The 20,978-nt window shown below is 44.8% G+C and overlaps 1 protein-coding gene across 7 annotated transcripts in view; it reads left to right on the forward strand.

Moving 5' to 3' along the window:
• Positions 1-20,978, forward strand: part of USP40 (ubiquitin specific peptidase 40) — a 57,417-nt gene that overhangs the window by 23,509 nt on the left and 12,930 nt on the right. For 3 of the 7 annotated variants that reach the window (XM_062642490.1, XM_062642460.1, XM_062642481.1), the window contains 12 exons: positions 331-417; positions 1,530-1,575; positions 3,070-3,134; positions 3,689-3,763; positions 5,146-5,272; positions 6,348-6,442; positions 7,533-7,651; positions 8,164-8,229; positions 8,469-8,679; positions 8,814-8,909; positions 9,634-9,728; positions 10,456-11,545. In XM_062642490.1, coding sequence (XP_062498474.1) covers positions 331-417; positions 1,530-1,575; positions 3,070-3,134; positions 3,689-3,763; positions 5,146-5,272; positions 6,348-6,442; positions 7,533-7,651; positions 8,164-8,229; positions 8,469-8,679; positions 8,814-8,909; positions 9,634-9,728; positions 10,456-10,564 — 1,191 coding nt within the window. In that variant the 3' untranslated portion in view covers positions 10,565-11,545. Of the gene's footprint in view, positions 1-330; positions 418-1,529; positions 1,576-3,069; positions 3,135-3,688; positions 3,764-5,145; positions 5,273-6,347; positions 6,443-6,537; positions 6,579-7,532; positions 7,652-8,163; positions 8,230-8,468; positions 8,680-8,813; positions 8,910-9,633; positions 9,729-10,455; positions 11,546-20,978 lie in introns of those variants that run through there. The other 4 variants (XM_062642500.1, XM_062642471.1, XM_062642517.1 and 1 more) reach the window with 3 other exon arrangements.

Below are 20,978 nucleotides of genomic sequence, written 5' to 3' on the forward strand. Positions count from 1 at the left end.
CATAAAGGAAGAAAAGGGGGGTATTGCTCTTGATTATCTACAAGTTGTAAGTATGGAGGAGAAAAAGTAGATGTATATTTCTAAAGATCAGAGTGCATTTTCAGCAGGCATGCAGATGGTTAATGAAGATCTAAGGATGGCCATAACTCAATTGCCTATGCTTCTCTATTTGTACTGCTTACGTTGTTTGCTTTAGCCCAAGGGAGTTTCGGTGCTGTTTGACTGATGGCAAGAGTGCAATAGCTGGTCTATGTGTGCAGTAGGGAGCGTTACTTCACAGTATTTCCATACTTCGGTATGTATTCTAATAGCTTATACTTGCCTTTTCAGCTCTTCTTGTACTTTGTTGTTGGGAGTGACCACACTGCAAGCCCTGAGATGGAAATAGTTGTGGAAGAGACTACTTCTGTCAAAGAGGTAAGTCTTGCTGCTCTGAAAAGCTTTTCTCATACCTGGCCCAGGTCTGCTTCTCCTGGAGAGCTTTGCTTCATCTTCTGCATTACTTCAGGTCACGAAGAGACACTGAGGCAAAGGAAGTGTTTCAATACCAAAAGGCCTTGATCTTTCTCCAAATAGCAAAGAGGCATCTTTGCTTTTCCCAAGCATGAGCTCAGCCCAGCTGCTCCATGCGTGGCAGCCACTCCTGTTATACACAGCAGTCCTCAGAATAATAACACACACATGGCACAGCCTGGCACAGTTCTCCTGTAGCTTGTCAAACTCTTGAGTCCACAGAACTGGGATTAAAGGAGGCAGGAGGACCTGTGCACACAGTGAAGGAAGCAGTTTCTCAGTACTACCAATGCAGGGTTCTGGCACAGAGAGCTAATGTCGCTGAGTAGTGGGTGGGAAGTGTTGAGCTTGAATAATTGCTTTTGAAAAGGTGAATCTTCAAATTCTGGGACAGAGGTTGTTCAAGTAAAGCAACAAAAAGCACAGATTTGGGATGCTTTCCTTTAAGAAAGCTTATAACAGCCGACTCACCTGCACAGCATTCCAGTGCCAGAAGGGCCTGCAGGAAACCTGGAGAGGGGCTTTGAACGAGGGCCCGTAGGGACAGGACAAGGGGAATGGCTTTAACCTGCCAGAGGGGAGACTGAGATGAGCTCTTAGGCAGAAGCTCTTCCCTGTGAGGGTGCTGAGGCACTGGCACAGGGTGCCCAGAGAAGCTGTGGCTGCCCCACCCTGGCAGTGTTCAAGGCCAGGTTGGACACAGGGGCTTGGAGCAACCTGCTCTAGTGGAAGGTGTCCCTGCCTGTGGCAGGGGTTGGAGCTGGGTGAGCTTTAAGGTCCCTTCAACAAAAATCAGGGATTCTGTGATTGTGTGATAGTAAATTCTTGCCTGAATCCAATCCTTGCAGGGTTTCATGTGTAGCTCAAGTACAGCATGTGTAATTGCATAGGTTTTAGGACTGGACCAAGAATAAGTTGCTCAGTCTTTGTTAGAATATTCCAGTATAGATTTGCTGAGAACTGTATTTCCCAAGCTATGAATTAAGCCAAGTCTCACTATGTGTTTCTTTTTTCAGTGTCTAAATTTAATGCTGGAAAAGTCTGGATTATCAGGTCAGTTGTGTTACTGTTTAATGATTTTTTTTAAAAGGCTTTTGCTATCCTGAAACTTGGATCATTCAAACAAACTTACAACTTGGACATGTCCTTGTAATGTGAGGAGGGGAGAGAACTATCGCTCTCAGTCTTGCTCTGATAAAAGCTGTGCAATTGCTCTTGAAAAGCAGTTCCAAGCTCTCTATTTAATCACAATGTGGCAAAATCTATGCTTCCAAGACTGTTGGCTTGGGAGCAGTTGGAGGTGTTTGGCTGCTTTGATAAGTTCTCTTCTGTAGTGGGAACCACTGCATGAGATTAACTGTAAAAAAGCAACTTTTGGTCGCTTTGCAGGTTACTCAAAGTCAGATCAGTTGGGCCATTATTTGGGAATCTGAGTGGTGGCAGTTACTTGTGGGAAGATTGAGGTGAGCTCTTAGGCAGAAGTTCTTCCCTGTGAGGGTGCTGAGGCGCTGGCACAGGGTGCCCAGAGAAGCTGTGGCTGCCCCATCCCTGGCAGTGTTCAAGGCCAGGTTGGACACAAGGGCTTGGAGTGACCTGCTCTAGTGTAAGGTGTCTCTGCTGGTGACAGGGGGTTGGAACTGGATGATCTTAAGGTCCTTCCCAACCCAAACCCGTCTCTGATTGTTACTAAGCTTCTATATGAGGATTATGGAGGAGATAGAGCATGAAAATGAAATCTGAATTTTATGTCTGAGCATCTCTTTCCATTGATGTTAAGAGGGAGGAAGGAGAGAAGAAACTTGGAGTGGCATTGCATTCCAGCTTCCATGCTGAATACTCAGTATTCAGTGAGCATGTGTTGCAGTGGACTGATGGCTCCAAAAGCTATCAGAATTCACCTAAAACACATTTCAATCAGAATACACATTGAGTAGCCCAGCTGATAATGAAACATTGTGCTCTTGTGTATATGTACATATGAGTTGAAAAAGTTAAAGAGGCCTTGAAATAAACTTCACCTTTTTCATTGCCTGCCATGGAGGGTTCCTGCCAAGAAACAGTGCTTCTGCGTTTAGTGCTTTATTTTTTGTGACCAGTTTTGAGCAGTTTGTTTGTTCTTTCTGTCTCTGGTGTGTTTTACATATAGGTGCTAAATGTAAAGTATTGTACTTTCTGGACTGCACCACCTCTATTTCTCCTGGGAGAAAATTGGAGAGGGGGAGTTGGATTTTACATATATTGTAGTTAGCATTTTAGCAAGTCTGTCATCGATTCAGGTGATGAATTGGCATGATGAGAATTTCTTCACTTCCCTCTTCAAACAGGGAAACTTGAGTAGGTGAGAAAGACATTACTGCAAATAAGACCATTTCCAAAGAGCAAAATGTTTCTAGGGCCTGGGGAAGGACATGAAGGAGTACTTCAGTCAGTTTGTTAGTTGTGGTTGAAATACAAAAGATCACAAGAACCTTTTACCACTGATGGAGAGGTCTGTAATGGTTTAGCTTGAGCCCCCATTCTTGGTTAATGTGTTTCCCATCTGTATGGTTTTGGTAGGTGACAACTGGCACTTGAGGAGGATTGACTGGTGCTATGAAGCAGGGGAAGCATTGAGTCAGGAGGTAAGAACATCTTTTTGACTTGAATCATGCTGTGGTTGGCTTGCTCCCACTTTTCTTTAGAGACTTTCTCTGAAGAGAGCTGCAGCACCATGAACCCATGGTGGGTCTTTGTGTGCTACAGCAGCACACACACTGTTGGATTCTCACAGCCCTTGTGAAGACACTGTTGGGATACCTATGGTGCAAATGGAAACCTTAGGCACCTGCCCCTTAGGATTAAGCTGTATGCAGAGAGCTTTTCCTAAAGGCGTACTATGCATTAAAGGGTTGTGTGCTAAGAAGCATGAGGTGTCAGCTGGTGAGATGTGGAGGTGCAAAGGAAGCACACAACTCAGCAGGATGCTGTGGAGGGGCTCCTGCAGAGCAGACTCCTATAGGTGCAGCATTCTGTGCTGCCGCAAAGCTGCCTCTGAGTGATGGATGTTAAATCAATATTCATGCTCTTTGGCAGACCTTTGGCATGCATGGCTTAAAAACCCACCAACATCTGCTTTAGGAAACAAAACCCAAGAACATGGAGACTTACAGCTCTGTTGTGCTTTCTCTTCCTACAGAATGCCACGTTGAAGGAACTGAATGTTTGCAGAGGAGATACTTTGGTTATAACTGAAGGAAAGCTTCCACCAAAGGTAAAACCAGAGAGATTGTGTTCTTTAGGCAGTTGGCAGTGGTTGGAGACTGGAATATGACACTTCCTTCTCTTTTGTCCGCTTGCATGTCTTTAAAATATTTCAGTTGAAGAATTCTGGTTGGCAATAATGAAGAATGATTGTAGTTTTAAATCTCTCCTGTTCTATATCAATTTCTACAAGATTCTGAGTCTCTATTTAGTCTTCTTTCAATTGCTGTAGTAAAAGCCTTGCCCATTGCAGCAGCTTTGCCTAGAAGATCTGTTAAGGTTGACAGGTCTTAGTGCCATGGTTTAGTGGTGATTTGGCAGTCCTGGGGTAATGGTTGGACTTTTAAGGTCTTTTCCTACCCAGTTGATTCTGTGCTTTCTGGCATGCCCAGTTCTTGTGAAAGCACAAGTCTTAGACTGCTGCCTCCTCCCAGAATGACAAACCTTAAGTGTTTGCCTTCAGATTTGGCCTGAGGATGTTGTTTGAAACTACAGGGCCCTGCTGGGAGACTCAGTGATGATAACACAAGTGAAAGGATTCCTTGCTAACAAACTTAAAGCAATATCAGGATAGTTCGTGGTGAGACACAGGAACAGGCTGCCCAGAGAAGTCATGGATTCCCCATTGCTGGAAGTTTTCAAGACCAGGTTGGGCTAGTTGAGCTAGTAGGGGAGCTCTGGCATGGTGTAGACATTCCAGGGGAGCCATGCTGGAGGTGGATCCACCTCCAGGGGCTCTCTGCCATCAGCCACAGGACCAGTGGTGTCTTCCTCCATGGGCTCCTAACTATCAGCCAGTGGTGTCCACCTGTGTGGTCTCTTCTTGGTAGTTAGACTGATCCATTTCCATGAGTTCTTCTTGGTCTTGGGGGATCTACATCCACATGCTCTCCACCATCAGCTGCGTGAGAATTGGTGTCCACCTCTATGGGCTCTTTTCAGTGTTTGGGTGGATCCAATACCATGGATTCTTCTTAGTCATTGGGTGTATCCATCTCCATGGGCTCCATACCATAAGCCACACAACCAGTGCTGTCTCGTATCTGATACCTCTTCCTTTTTGTGAGTAGTTCCTGCAGCCATCTCTCATTTCTCCACCTCAGAAGAGGGTTTAGATGAATGCAGCTTCCTCTGGTAAGGTCATATCTGTGTCCAAAGCTCCAGACAAAAGCATCACTCAGTTGGATCTGTAATGTGACAGCAGAGCCACGATGGGGCTGTGGGGCTGCAGGAGGATAGTGTTTGCACTCATGTCCTTCTACAGGGAGAAAGTGAGAGTTGGTTACAACAGCTCAGAAGTGAACAAGTCTTCTTGTTCTTCCTGAGATGGAGGTGGAAATTTCCCTTGTCTGCACATGAGCTCCCTGGTGGTACTTTCTGTTCACTTTCCAGGGCTTCCTGAAGATACCCATCTGGTGGTTCAAGTCTTCAAGTCCTAAGAAACACAGAGAGCCTGCACCAGACCAAGTGAATGGGCTGACTTGCCAGATGGATGCTTTGCAGGTGTCTCCTGCAGGAGGTGAGCTTAATCAGCAAGTTTATGGTGAGAGGAGCTACCTAGGAGGCAGCTGCAGTTTTCACAAGCCCACCAGTGCTGGATGGTGGGGTTCTGATGTTCCTCAGCTGCACTAAGTCAAGGGTAATTTTGAAGCAGGGGATCTTGTCACAAGTAAAGTGGCTTTTCCATACCTGAATGCAGTGGCAGTACTGTAAAGTATCTACTCCATGAGCACAGAGGTAATTGGCTTTAAATGCCAGACTCCTGATATCATATTTAATTCATTTCAGGCTGTATTGCTTTTTGAGAAGCTGCAGAAGGAGTGATGAGTACATTTTACACAGCATTAAAGATGTTACAATAGGGTATTCGAGCCTGCTTTTCATAGAATCCCATAAACTGGTTTGAGTTGAAGGGACCTTAAAACTCATCCAGTTCCAACCCCTTGCCATCAGCAGGGACACCTTTCACTAGAGCAGGTTGCTTCAAGCCCCATCCTTATGTCTAATGTACATCTCCCCTTCTTTTGAAATCCAAACCAAAAAGCAGCCAGGGCAGGAATATTGTGGGAGGGTTGGGAAAGAAGAAATTTGATTGGGGACAACATTGAAAAATGGGAAACCAATTTTCTATGGGAAAAATAATATCCTTGCTTTGCTGGTGAGTTGTACTGCAGAGCAAGACCCTGCTCCTTTGAGAAGGTCTCTTTGTATTTGTCTCCTTTTCTGTCTTTCTCAGTTTGATTTTTACCACTAATGATTTTAGTAGCACGGGTAAGAGCAGCTGGAAGTTTCCTTGCACCATGCTCTACATTTCAGAGTCATAACCAATGAATTGATGCTATTTACAAATGGAATTGGCCCTGGGTTTCATATTTGAACTATAGGATCAGTTGAAACTCTTCCTGTCTGGCAACTAAAAACCATGTATTTATCAACTGTGTATTAGGTTTTTCTAACTGATCTCCAAAACCAAATGAGGTCAGGTACCTTTTGTAAATGAAATCTCATTTCAAAGTGACTCATGTCATAGGATTCTAAACACAATCATGTTGATTCTTCTGTTGTTTATTTCTTCCTCTCTTTCCCATCTAAAGATTCACCAGAACACATCCACACAGACATGGATCTTTGCTATGCTGGCAGTATAGAAATAGCAGGAGAAGCTTCTTTGGAAGATCTGAAGATGCAGGTTAGATGTTCTCCTGTCTTGGAAACTTCCAGCAACACCAGGATTAATTGAGCTCTATTAATACCTATTTCTATTTCCTTTTCCTTTGTCTCCAGTATGTTCTGATATGGCATTTGCTTATATGCCATGTTCAGTGGTAAGTACCAAGAGGCAATTGGAGCATGTAGCTCAGACACTTCCTTAGTGCATCCCCTGCAGTTGCCATTCTACCTCTCATGTGTCCTGACCTCAGAAGCCTTGTTGCACTTCATCTGGAGCTTGGCTTGAGCCCTACCTTTATTTCACAGAGTAAAAGTCCCTCAGGAGAAGCACACACGTACAAGCACTTCCTAAAAAGCCACTTTTCATTCCATGTTTTTCCTGTTAGTAGTTTGTTGCACCTTTGTTTTTGTGGTTTGTATATTGGATCTAATGATGAAAGAATTGCCTTAGATGCACAAAAGGTTGCGTTTGTCATTCAGGAAGGCCAGAAACTAAGGTGCCTTTTTATGCCTTTTTTTAACCATAAGAGTATAATTTTAATACCTCAACCAAAAAAACAAATCCCAAACCCATGGAAGACATAAACCAATCTTATCATAAAGCTCTTTATTGTCTAGTCAGTTGGTTGTTCTAGTTAAACTACATGGGGAAGGATATCTCACCTGATTCTGGTCCATAGCAACACTCACTCAACTTGGGTTTCAGTCTCTGCCAAACTACAGCTATGAAAAACTGACCATTTACTTGCATCTTGTGAACAAGGAGGATTGTCTTGGCATGAAACGAGCATTGTGTCCTTGATAGGGGCTTTGAGGAGCTTGCCTAGTGCTTGGCTGGAGACTGGGGCAATGATTCCATCAGCCTCATTTCCTCATTGTGCACATTTGGGTTCAAAAAAGGAATGCGATCCATTTTTGTACTGTAAGTTCAATTGGGAAGTGTTGGGAGGGAGTGAAGTCCAACTTGCTTTGAGGTTGAAAAGCCAATATGTCAGTTGTAGCCACTACCTGTAGCCACAAGCAATAGCTGGGGTAGAATAAATATGAATACTTTGATCTTGGTAGCTTCAGTATTGAGTTGAGAAACTATAGAAGTGTTTCTTTTTCAGGCTCTGACCTTACCATGCTGCCAGGAGCAGGTTGTCCCCCTGCCCTCATTCCTCAGAGCATGGACAGTGGACAGTAAGCGCCCAGGCAAGCTTTTACGAAGCAACAAGCAGCAACTGAAGTAGGTTTCATGCTGAAGGCACAAGCAGCAGTGGGACAGGCTGGCTGTTGGCTGGGTTGTGGGGTGGTGGATTGCTGGAGAAAGAAATGGGCTCAGTCAGACAGAAGCAGAAGGCTCATTTCTGGTTAATTCTGTATTGTGCCAAGCACATTATTTAACTCAAGAGCTGTGGAAGGGGACAGTGTGAGTATGTGATCATAGAATCCCAGACTGGTTTGTGTTAGGAAAGACCTTAAGGTCATCCAGTTCCAATCCCTGCCATGGGCAGGGACGCCTTCCACTGGACCAGGTTGCTCCAAGCCCCATACAGCCTGGCCTTGAGCACTAGCAGGGATGGAGCATTCAGCACTTCTTATTCTGCTGAGCTTGATTTTAGGTGATTTTAAATGGCACCTTTGTCCATTTCTGGGGTTTTCAGTTTTGTTCTGATCACCTCTTGCTTTGGGTTTCCAGATAAGTACAGATCTACTTGGCTAAATCAGTGATTTATATCGTCTTTGTTTTGCTTTCAGTGACTATAGGCTGGGTGCCAGAGTGGAAATCTGCATAGAACCTTTGCAAAAAGAAGAGAATTTGGGGTAAGATCTTCATCTACTTCTTTCTTACAGCACTGCATTTGAGATGAGACTTAACTGAGCAGCTTTGCTCTTAAATGCTGTCTGTCAGCATTGCAGCTCTCAGGCTGGGAGAAGACTTTGGAGCTTGTTTTCTGCTTTCCATAAAGAGAAAAGGAAGGCAGAAGGAAGTGAAAACTGGGAATTTTGGTTTCTGAAGGCATGACTTACTGGAATGATCTGTTTCCCCTTTCTGATGACAGCCCACATGAACTGTTGCTTCGAGTCCAGATGGGAGTACCAGGACAGAGGGACTACTATGACTCCACAGATTTGGTGTGGGATATCTCCAAGGAATGCACAGCCTGGGCACTGAGGCAGAGAGTGGCTGCTCACTATTGTCTTCCTGTAGAGAAAATTGAAATAGCCAAGTACTTCCCTGAAAGATTTGAGTGGCTGCCAATATCCAGCTGGGTAAGACCTTGGAATGGCAGAATCCAGCAGTGGTATGGGTGGGAGAAGTATGTGTTGGCTTGTGCTGCAGTTCTTGAGCTAGCATGTTAAAGCAGATTTCTGATGTAGGAATCTTCTGCTTTGATTTTCTTCAGACACAGAAAATCTCCAAGAGGAAAAGGAAGAAAAAGCTAGAGAGTTTACAGGCAGCACCGTACCACCTGAAGGATGGAGATGTCATTGGGGTGAAGGTAAATGAACTTTGCTTTCATTGTTGCACAAGGATTAGGTGCAAGTACTACCACCATTGCTGTATCGTAACCTCTTCCTGAGTTTCATGCATCCTGCTACATCTCCATGGAAGTACTGGGATGCGAGTATGGACAAAACACTGTGTAGGTAGGAAAACTGTTGCTACTGCTGCTTTTTTGTCTTTTTCTCCTGTTCTTTAGCAACCTGATGAAAGTTTCATGCTTTTCCCTCTTAGATCTGGGTACTGGCACTAGAAGGCAGTACTCTAGAGGCTCTGGTGCAGCTCCCAGTGCAGGCAGTCACTTTCTAATCTACTCTTAAATCCTGTCCAAAAGAAACTGGATCTTTCTTTTTGCCCTCATTTTATTCACTATTGGGTTTTTTGTCAGCTCTGGGTAAAACCCAAGAACCCTTTAAAAATCATCTTGTAAATTGCAACCCATTACCTTATCCAAAGAATTTTTACAGATCTGTTTAATTCTGTCCAAAAGAACTATGCAGTGGGATATAGTCTCTGAATAAGGCAAATTCACTGTTAAATGCAAAAACAGAGGAGTCAACAAACTGTTTTGCCTTGTTGTGTTTTTCCACTTAACTTGGAAGTGAATGGCTGTCACAGTTGTTAGGAGAAATGCTCTGAATACTCCCTCTGTAACTGAGCAACAGGTGGGAGATAGTTTTAAGCTTCAAACTTTTCATCTACCAAATCTTTTTCCACACCAGAACCTTCTCCTTGATGACACAAAGGACTTTAGCACACTGAGAGATGACATTGGGAAAGAGAAACAAAGGCAGCTTACATTAGAAAAGAAGAAAAGGTATTGAGTCCTGACATTTCTTCTTCATTAGAAACATCAATACTGTTCTTTGCTGCTTTTCAGCCTAGCTTCATACTTACATAAATTTTTGGGACAATGCTAGCTGGGTGCTCTTAGAGCGTGCAATTCCACTGTTCCTCAAGGAAGTGGTGTTCAGGTAATTGAAACTCCTGGCTTTAAGTGCTGTGGTCCTACCCCTAGCCTTAGTTTGTTCTCCTGCAACACACTGAAATGTTTGATCATGCCCTTGGAGATGAAATATGAACTCCTTGGCTGCCTTGGCCCTGCAAGGGTGAGCTTGAAATGTCATTCTTACAGCTCCATGGAAATCATATTCTAGTCCAGGCTCATGCTGCTGTTGGTGCTAAGTAAGTCTTCACACTAATAGAATTCCAGACTGGCTTGGGTTGCAAAGGACCTTAAAGCTCATCCAGTCCCAACCCCCCCCACGGGCAGGGACACCTTCCACTAGAGCAGGTTGCTCCAAGCCCCTGTGTCCAACCTGGCTTTGAACACTGCCAGGGATGGGGCAGCCACAGCTTCTCTGGGCACCCTGTGCCAGCACCTCAGCACCCTCACAGGGAAGAGCTTCTGCTTAAGAGCTCATCTCTATCTCCCCTCTGGCAGGTTAAAGCCACTCCCTTGTCCTGTCCCTATAGTCCCTGATGAAAAGTGGAATAATACTTTACCAATAATGGGTATCTTGTTTTATCTCTCATTTCACTAGCCGGCAAGCTGAGCGCTTACAGCACCTGGCTTTCTCTGAGGAGAAGCTCAACATGAAACACCGTAAACCAGAAGTGGCTCTTTCTATCAATGTGGGTGTTTTCAGATAGCAGCAGGAGATGACTTGCTCACCAGACCGTAGTACCCATGTACTTGACTGGGATGGAGTAACCTCGCCAGGAGCAGCAAGAGGCTGTGCACCGAAGTGTCTTGAAGAATCACGGAGACAAAGTGGATTCAGGATAACACTGATTTTCTTCTAGCCTCTCCTGGGGAAGTTCTTTAGCATCCCTTTATCGATGTGGTACTTATTCTCAGGCTAGTTAAATGCACTTTATCCATGAGAAAATGGGTTAATATATTATAGAACCTTTTGGTGACTCTTTTGTAATCACCATTATTTTTTTTTAGTCAGAAGCTGATATCTTGTACCATCACTGCTGAGTTTGCTGAGGTTCTTAATGGAGTCAGAATCATCTCCTTTTACAGTTTTTCTTTGGTTTTCCCCATTTCTGGTCACTGAAGTTACTGGTGATACCAGGATTTGCTTTTATCTCTTAACCTGAGCCTGTAGTAGCTGAGTCAGGAATGAAGAAAATACGGGAATCTCTGGGCAAAGGGTACAAAATTGGCTCAAAGAAGAGCAAGTTCAGAATCTGCAACCTGTAAGCCATAGAGTTTCTTTGTGGTATGGAACAGCAGTGTGCTGAGACTGAATTTTAAAGTTGCAGGGCTTTTTTGTTGACCATAAGCTTCGTTAACAAAGTATGGAAAAAAACGGTGGATCTGATGTTTGGTTTTATGTTGTTTTTTTTGTACTCTGGACAAAAGCTTAGTTTAGTTTCAATCTTCTTGAGAGGACTTTCTCTCATTTCTTCTATTTCCAATAGCTCTGATTTGTTCATATAGTGAATGTGAGGAAATGGAAATGTTACTGCTGGTGTCACAAAGCTGACTGACAGCCTCTGTAACAGGGGATGTACGTGGCTGATCACCCGCTGAATGCAGGATCAAAGGTTCTTAAGCATCAAGTAAAATGGTTATGAAATGCTTGTGAGATTGTATCTCGAGCTTGGGATGCCTGTAATTACCTGATGTGCTTGAGGCTGAGAATCAGGGTTTAGTAGAAGCTGATGTTTTGGTATCACTGTCAACACTCTTCTAGTGTTTACAACACTTGTGCAGTTGGAGAAGGGGACAGTTTAGTTTCTCCACTGCTTCAGCTCTAGGTTGGCTTTACTTGACTCTGCAACCCTAGTTCTTTGGGTGGATTTCCTGACTGAAGTGAGGACAGCAGTTGCTTTCACCATCTTACTGTGCATCACCTTCCCTCTCACCAAGTGCTCTTGAGTCAGGCTTTACAGAAAGGTAAGCAAGAAAGATTTGTGTTTGCAGGTTGTCCCATTGCATTGCACTTGCTTTGCTGCCACTTGAGTTCCTTGCTGGACTGCTGTGCTGAGCTCAACCTTCCCCACTACTTTTGAGTAACTCCAGTCTCTTGGAAGCACAACCTCTGGAGCGGTTTAAATCGGGATTACAGGTGCTGAGGTTGGGATTTTAGTATGTGCCTTTGTTCAAGTGTAATGTAGCAGCTCCTGCACTGAACCAGTCTTGGGTTATTTCTAATGTTGGCTCAAAATGCATTGTCTTTTCTTTTTCTTTCCTTAAAATGATTGTGGGATGTTCCACAATGAGAAAGTTCCTTAAAAATGGGGGTGGGGAGAGGGAATACCTTTGTAAAATGGAGTCGTTGATTCCATGGTTGATCATGGTTATATTCCAAAGCCTGGAAAAGCTTTCATCTCTATTTTTCAAGTGTTCTGCACAAAATAAAAAGCCATTTCTATATGTCTATTTGGTTTGTCTCTGTATGTCTCAGTGACACATGGTTCGAGAGTGGGGTGAATTGATTTCTAACCTAGGATGGGGCACAACCTTCACTGAGCTTTAATTTTTAAATCTATTCCCAAGACATCATACGATCTCCATGCAAGAAGTTTCCCCAGGTAGATTGGGGTTGCTCTGTGCCAAGACCTGGGTTCAGCTGGAGATTTGGGATTTTGGTGCGGATGAAATGGACTTTTAGGTATTAGTTTCAGAAAGTGCTCTAGCATTTACTTACCATGATTTCAACTCCTTGTTGTTTCAACCGGTGGAGCATGGCTCGGCATAGAGTGAGAAGCATGGATTGCTAAAGAGTGGTTGTTGGTCTATAGTATGTGTTCCTGGTGCAGCACTTGTAAAGAGCAAGTGTTCCACTCTGGGAATCCTACTATGGGAGAATTCTATGTTCTCTTTTCCTTGTAACTCATCCCAGTTTGCAGGAGCAGAAGGAGATGTGACAAAGCATCCACTGCTCACTTCAGTCCTCCCTCTGTGGTCATGGAGCAGAGCTGATGTGTTCTGAAGGGCGGTGGGTGTACAAACACGAAGAGGGAAGAGGCATGTGGGGATGGAAGGAAGGAGCCAGGGGCTCTGCGTTGGGAATTTGTGCTGAACTTGCCTTGTAATTAAGGAATAAAATACTCAGCCCTTGTCATTCCTGAATCATGGAGACACAGATAGGAGTTGGAAAGCAGCTTAAAGCTCTTCCAGTTACACCCCCCTGCCACAGGCAGGGACACTTTCCACTAGAGGAGGTTGCTCCAAGCCCCTGTGTCCAACCTGGCCTTGAACACTGCCAGGGATGGGGCAGCCACAGCTTCTCTGGGCACCCTGTACCAGTGCCTCAGCACCCTCACAGGGAAGAGCTCATCTCAACCTCCCCTCTGGGAGGTTAAAGCCATTTCCCTTATCACCTGGGGATTGCTCCCCAGTGCCCTTCTGCCATCCCGTGGGCACAGACACTGCCTGTCCCTGCCCTGGTGTGCCCTGGGCTCCTCAGGCCATGCCTGGGGGTCCCTGGAGGGGAGAGCAGGAAAGCTGTTCCTGAACTGTCAGAGCTCTTCTGTGGCACCTTCCCCCTCAAGCACTGCCTGTTGGCAAGTGCTGTGTGAGCCATAGGGTATGGAGAGGGGCATCTCCCATGGCAGTGTGAGGGGCTGTGGGGCTGCAGCAGGATGGAGGCGAAGGCCTCACTCCTGTTGCTAGGGCCGCTCTGTGCCTAGCAACGCCTGCCGGTGCTCTGCGCTTGCGCAGAGAGGCGCCCCGCGCCGCGGGGGAGGCCGGGAATGCTCGGGACCGGCCGCGGCGGTGGCGGCGCCGTCCCGCCGCCGCTATGAACGAGGCCGTGGTGCGGCTCACGCAGGAGTCCTTGGGCCGGGTGATCCGCAAGCCGCCGCTCACCGACCGGCTGCTCAGTAAGCCGCCCTTCCGCTACCTGCACGACGTGATCACCGAGGTGGGCTGCGCACCGGCCTGAGGGCCCGCCGCGCGGTTGCTAGGCAACACCGTGCGTGCCTGCACGGCGGCCGCCCCCTGGCGGGCCGGGGTTGGGCGGGGATACGGGAGGGAGAGGGGTCCCACAGGAACTCGGGGCTGTGGGGGACCCCTCAGGGGCTATGGGCGCTTTAGGGGGGACCCCATAGGCCGTGGGAGCTCCAGTGCCTGCAAGGGTGGACTCGGCACTTCCCCGGTGCTCTGGGACCTGTGTGGGGCTATGCTTGGAGTAGGGAGTAAGTGTTGGGTGGGTTAGGCTAGTGAGTATGTATATATAAATATATATGTATATAGTGCGTGTATCTCTATGTTATATGGTGGACGTGAAGTCAACAAGGGAGTTATGCAGAGCTGCTTTTCAAATGCATGTGCTGGTGTTTGTGTTGTGAGCTTCTTGCATTCGCCAACTACCAAGGTTAGAGATGGACTTAAACGGGAAGGGAGGCCTGAGCCGTAAGCAAGGATTAAATCTTGTTGCAGAGGCACAGCAGAGCTCTGAACCTGCTCTAGTTCTGTCTCTGAAAGCAAGTAAAGCCAATGTATTTCCTATTGCCACACAAGCTCTTAACAGACTCATTCTCTTCTCTTTTGAAGGTAATTAGAGTGACAGGCTTTATGAAAGGACTTTACACGGATTTTGAGTTGAAATCAGATAACGTTAAGGTGGGTATGAAACTGCCTCATTTATTTAACGTTAATGTTGGTATCCTTTGAAACTTGCCATTTTCGGCTTTCCTGTCTTCAGCATCAAGGGCTTGTCTGTAGTTTGTGAAGACACTGGAGAAGGTGTTCTTGCCTGTTGGTTATATTATGCAGTGCATGGATGGGCACCTAGAGATGGATGTGACGCAGACAAGCTGTCGTGTGTAAAGAACTCTTTCTGGACAGTTTCAAAGCAGGGAGGGTTAATCTAGGACCAGATCTAGGTTTCCCAAATGCTACGGATGAAAAGAATCATTATGTAGCAAGATTGCCTTGAAGTAGTGAGGTGTTGATGGGAAGTCCCAAGCACCAGAAATCCATCAAACCCTTTTTAGAGTCTTGTGGTCTCTCAATGGAATATATGTCTTTATATTTATTGCTCTGTGTGCCTGTGTATACACATACAGATAGATATATGGTGTATACATATAGGCGGTAAATATTCTTGCTTAACCTCTTACTACTTGCCAAGGCATTTGTCTGGTGCATGTATTCCACAATCGGTTTGCTACGATATATAAATAGCTAATTCCTGAAAGAGGATGTTAATGTTATTCCTGAAAACTGCTCTTTTTTTAAGCACAAGAGTGAATTTAGTCTCTGCTGCTCTTCTACTGTCTGCCTCTATGCTGAGTTGATGCTGAGTTTTCCAACTATTGACTTGCTTTGAACCTTTTTTCACTTACTCATGGCACATATCGCAGTGTTTGTATGTTGCTAATTAGGTAGCTGCATCCCTTGGTGATTGTTTAACATAGCAACTCAAAGTATGAGGTCTGTGGGCCCAGCTTGTCATCCATGCAGCCAATTGCAGGGATGGTTTATGCACTTCTTAGAGCTAATTGTCAGTCTGAGATGTGTGTTTATTTCTGAGACTGTTCTTATTGTTGGTACTTACTCAGCAGATTGTTGTTTTGTTGGTACTGTCCCTATTGAAGCTTGTCGTGGGTTTTATGATGAAGAGCAGCTCAGTACTTTGTGGATGGAGAAAGCAAATTTCTTAGTAATTGCTGAGTAGGTCTTTGCTTGTATTTACTTCCCGTGATAGCTGTGAAGTTGCACCAATCTTGAGTATCTATCTGAGAGTTTTCTTACACAGTCCATGAAATGATGCTTTTCAAGAGTTCAGGCAGAGGAGAACCAACTACTGTAGTGTGGGGGAAAACACCTCTAGGTTGTGTTCCTCTCTTAAAACACTGGTCAGGAGAAAGACTTTGCTCCCATAGGCTGCTTCCTTGTGTCAGTTAGAGACCAAAACTGCCCACAGAGAGCCAGAGCCTGAAAGCAGCAGCCAGAGTCCATGGTTTGAGTAGCCATATGTATTTTTATGTGAGGTTGAGCTGCTTTATGTAACACCAGGGAATGATGCTCTGGGGTGTGAACATCTGGCAGGAGATGCACAGACTTGGAATGGGCAGGATACTTTCAGAAAGCAAGATCAGGCTTGTACCCATCGTGACATACTCCAAAGTGCTGTAGCCCACACACAATTTGCTTGTGGGCTGGGAAGAATGGGCAGGTCCTCTTTGTAAGCTGGCTGTGTTGTTGCAGATCACAGGGTATGGAGAAGGAATTTAGGAAAGACTAAAGCACATGGTTCAGCCTCTGTGGCTGCTGGGGCTGGTTCATGCTTTCAACATCCCATTATGTGCTACACAGCAACACATGCATGCAGCAACCATCTTTGTTTCTAGTTTCAACTCCCTCTTTCACCTGGACATAGCAGTGGGGTCCTGAAGTACCCTCTGCTTCTTCTGTGCTACCTTTAGTGTCTCCACTGTTGGGGATAACATGTTCTGCTTGGGTTGCTGGCCTCCTCCTCCTGCATAGAAACATGCAGGAGGCAGGCTGGCAGCATCCCATGAGCCAAATCTAGGCTGGAGAGCATGCACATGGACTTCAGTGAGTTCTAGTTTGCTTTAGGGATGTATAGTCATGACAGTTAATTGGAGGGAGATGTAAAGAGAATTTAAAGCATGAGGATTCCTTAATGTTTGGTTTACGGTAGTGGCCTGTCTCCTTTCCTAAATTAATAGACTGCATATGTCCTTGGGAGGGCAGGTGACTATTTTAACAGAGGAGATTGCAGCATTTCCTCCCTTCCCTTTCTAATGTTTGAAGGAAGGGAGCACTTGTGAGGGTGATGTGTCCCTGAGGTTAATGCTGACAATCTGAAAATCCCAGCTATGTGGCAGTTGTTTGTTTTAATCCATTTGGAAGAGTCACAAGACGGGAAGTACCCTGCCTCTGGAGACTGTCTTCCCATGCCTTTAACTATCGTGCATGTGCTTTCAGCAGAACCCAGCTCTTGTTTACAGAGAGTGGCTCTGGGACCTCAGATACCACGAGTGGCTTTAGTAAGGTCCAGATGACACTTTCAGGCTGGAGAAGCTGTGTGGAGATGTCAGGGCAGCTTCCAGCGTCTGAAGGAGGTTACAAGTATGCAGGGACTCTTCATCAGGGACTGAAGTGATAGGACAAGGGGTGATGGGTTCAGACTGAGACAGGGCGAGTTCAGGTTGGATCTTAGGCAGAAGTTCTTCCCTGTGAGGGTGCTGAGGCGCTGGCACAGGGTGCCCAGAGAAGCTGTGGCTGCCCCATCCCTGGCAGTGTTGAAGGCCAGGTTGGACACAGGGGCTTGGAGCAACCTGCTGTAGTGGAAGGTGTCCCTGCCTGTGGCATGGGGTTGGAACTGGATGGGCTTTAAGTTCCCTTCCAACCCAAACCAGTCAGTGATTCTATGATTCTGTGACACTTATTACATGTCACAGAAGTAGATGGTGCTACCTGATGGCTTGTAGAGCATGTTGGCCTTGCTCAGCTGAAGTGTCTGTATTGGTATGTCTGTCAAATTTGACCCAGTTTGTTGTGGATTTGTGTACCTGATATACTCAGACAGGAAGTGTGGTGCAAGGTCAGGTGTTTTACTGCGTAATTACAATTGTTCCTTTTTTGAATGAACTGCAGTGGCAGTGGCTGCTTTACATGTATCAGTTTGAATGAGGTAGTTGATAGGCATCTGTTCAAAAGCACATAAACCCACCCGTACAGAGTTGTTCTTATATGGGATTACTTTTTAACAGGTTAGTACAATACTTCCTTTATCTCCACTCATGAGTGTAAGGGATGAGTGAGTAACTGCTGGACTGTGCTGGTCAATATTCCTTGATTTTCATTATGTTTTATTACAAACCCCTTTTTTCTTTTCCCCGTGCTGAGTATTCTACAGCTGCAGAGACTTTCCAGCCTGATTTCATCCCTGGGGCCAGGAACCCTCCCGTACAGTTTTACTTGGTGGGGGTGTGTTTATTTTACTTCTGATTTTGCCTGATCACTAGAAGACATCATCTCTACTGAAGAGCGCTTGGGGGAAGTTGTTTGTAAAGTGTAATCATCAAACTAAAACACATCTGATCATTGTGGAGATAAAAGGATGTGCCTGTGTCCCTTTCCCACTGCCTTTTGTATGTTTTTTTTACTCGCTATTAAGTCCGGTTTGTAAAGTCTGTGTACAAGCATCTGAGTCCCTCAGTTTAGACTCTTATAAGTCCTGTAACTTTGGGCTTTCTGTAGGGAAAAATACTCAGGGCAAGAGCTGTCCTTCTGAGCAATATAGGCTGTAACAGTCCTCTTAAAACTCTTCAGTGATTCTTTTACAACCAGTTCTTAATCTGTATCTTCTTTAACATGTAGTGCTTGAAACTAGGTTGCCAGCGGTCTTAGAGCAGTCTTCAAATGCACTGGAGCTGAATGATGAACGCGTCAGGAAGAGAAAGTTATACTTCCAATTTGGATATTCCTATTCAATGTTCAGCCATTATCAATGCTGTCATCTGTTAATCAGAAATAAATAACTAACTATAAATCAAGGGAAGGCCTCTTTCCTGACCTTACAAACCAAGTAGTGCTCCTGTTGCATGGGTGTAAACTTAAACAGGGGAAGTTCAGGTTAGGTCTAAGGAAGAAGCTCCTCCCTGTGAGGGTGCTGAGGCGCTGGCAGAGGGTGCCCAGAGAAGCTGTGGCTGCCCCATCCCTGGCAGTGTTCAAGGCCAGGTTGGACACAGGGGCTTGGAGCAACCTGCTCTAGTGGAAGGTGTCCCTGCCTGTGGCAGGGGGTTGGAGCTGGATGAGCTTTAAGGTCCCTTCCAACCCAAATCAGGCAGTGATTCTATGATTCTATGAACTCTTCCTCCCACCTGAGATTTTTTAGTCTTTAGGTGATGCATGGAAATATTTTGGAGTCTCAGTATTCTTTCTGAATTTCTCCCTTACCAGGATAAAGATGCCAAAATCAGCTTCCTTCAGAAGGCAATTGATGCTGTTGTGATGGTTACAGGAGAGCCACTGTCAGTGAAACCAGCGCGTGTTGTGGCTGGGCATGAACCTGAGAAAACCAATGAATTTCTTCAGGCAATTGGGAAGTGTTGCTTAAATAAGGTATGATCTCACTGGGTTTATGTTACACATGTAGTGTTATCTTCTCAGAGGTTATTTGTAACAGACTTTATTGACACTTATCTGCTAGTGGATAACCTGCTCTAGTGGAAGGTGTGTCTGACCGTGGCAGGGGTTTGGAACCGGATGAGCTTGAAGGTCCCTTCCAGCCCAAACCATTCCATGATTCGATGATATCATTACACAAGATAAATGGTGGGTTAATACTTATAACAACAGATAGGTTGGATATGATCTTAGCAGAGCCTGAGCCAGGTACCCACACAAACACAGTCTGGATATTGTAGTGCTTTTAATGGTGTATACATTTTTCCATTTTTCAACTGATTCCTTGATCATTTAATAACATTTATTAGCTTTGAAGAATAATACAAAGAGTCAGACATATTAATTCTATGACTAGATGCTGCCACCTTTGACTTTAGCTTCTTTAAAATTGTAGTCAAATCTCTGATTCATGTAATGAAAGTGATTTTCTATGTGCTGTGTCTTTTTGATTGATCGGTTGGGTTGGTTTGAAGATGGGAATGCAGCAGAAGAGAATTGCTTGAAATGAGGAAGGCTGAAATTCATTAACATATGCAGAGAGACTGGATGAGTTTGAAAATGCCTTTGATGGAACGGTTTTGTAGACTGGTGTGATAAGAATCAATATCCAGAGGATGAAACCTAAGTTCCATGTGCATTGTGGCAAAGACTTCCTTCAAGTCTTTAGCTTAAGACTCTTAGTGCTGAGCTGGGAGTTAGTTCAGGTGCAGAAGTGAGTGTCCAAATATGAAACCCCACCAAAATTCAGAGGTTTGCATTTACAAACCAGGAGAGAATCAGGAGTCGACCCCCAGGGTAAGATCAAGTTTAGTTTTCTTCAGGAAGGAGAATGCCCAGGCAGTGGGATGATGATTTTTTCCCACTTTTTTGGTTAATGCAGTCAAAGTCTTTGCCACTTGGGCACGAAACCTTGTCTTTCTGTCTGAATGATGTGATTAATAGTAGCTTGTCTTCTTAATACATGGTCTAGATGCTTTTTAAACACTGTAACTGCAGCTTATTGAAAGTGATTCTTAATGTAGCTTTGTTTTCTTTAGTGACTGTTGCTGCTTGAACAAGTATGAGATGAAAGTGGAGTGACCCAAGAGTGGATGTAGATAGAACATAGTGTGGTTTTAAGAATGATTAAGCAATGCAGCAGTCATGGTTTAAGGATTTGACAGTCATTTACTTTCCCGTTTTGAAAACTACTTCAGTTCTTGCAATGAGGATGCCTATTGTGTTAAAATACCTAAAAATCACAATGTATTTAGGTAGCTCCGGTTTATACAATCACATTATTACAAGACTTACAAAGAGGTGTTTGACAGAAGAGCATTATTTCTGCTCTTTTGGAAACAATCTGTCACAGGTCTAAGATGAGCTTTCTTTATAAAAAACAACACAAAAGCAAAGGAGAAACCACCCCAAACCACCCCCAAGTCATGTTGATTACAGAGTTAGGGAGAAAGGAGATACTTAATGAGATCATTTACTCATATATACTCCATCCCTGGCAGTGTTCAGGGCCAGGCTGGACAAAGCCTTGGGTGAAATGGTCTCGTGTGAGGCATCCCTGCCTATGACCTTAGATGATATGAAGGTCCTTCCCAACCCAAACCAGTCTGGGATTTTATGATTTGAATGATGCTTTTTTATTCCTTGCAGCTGTCCAGTGATGCTGCTGTTAAAAGGATCTTAGCTGGAGAAAAAGCTGATGCTAAAGAGAAACCTCCCACCTCTAAGTCTCGAGAGAAAGAAAGCAGAGAATCCAAATCAGAGGTGCGAAAGAGCCATAGAGATAAAGAGGTAGGATTTGGCAAGTGTTGTGGGGGACAGTGGCTGCCATTGTTTGTGTCTTTTTGGGTTTTTAGCTTGTGGTTTTGACTGTGTAAAGTAACTGTGTGATAGAGTTGCCATATGTATGAATTAATGTGTAGTTTTCCTTTCTTTTTAGAGTAG

The sequence above is a fragment of the Pezoporus occidentalis genome, unplaced genomic scaffold (assembly GCF_034315485.1).
Source record: "Pezoporus occidentalis ecotype Australia unplaced genomic scaffold, CSIRO_AGI_Poc_V1 ctg118, whole genome shotgun sequence".
NCBI classification, from domain to species: domain Eukaryota; kingdom Metazoa; phylum Chordata; class Aves; order Psittaciformes; family Psittacidae; genus Pezoporus; species Pezoporus occidentalis.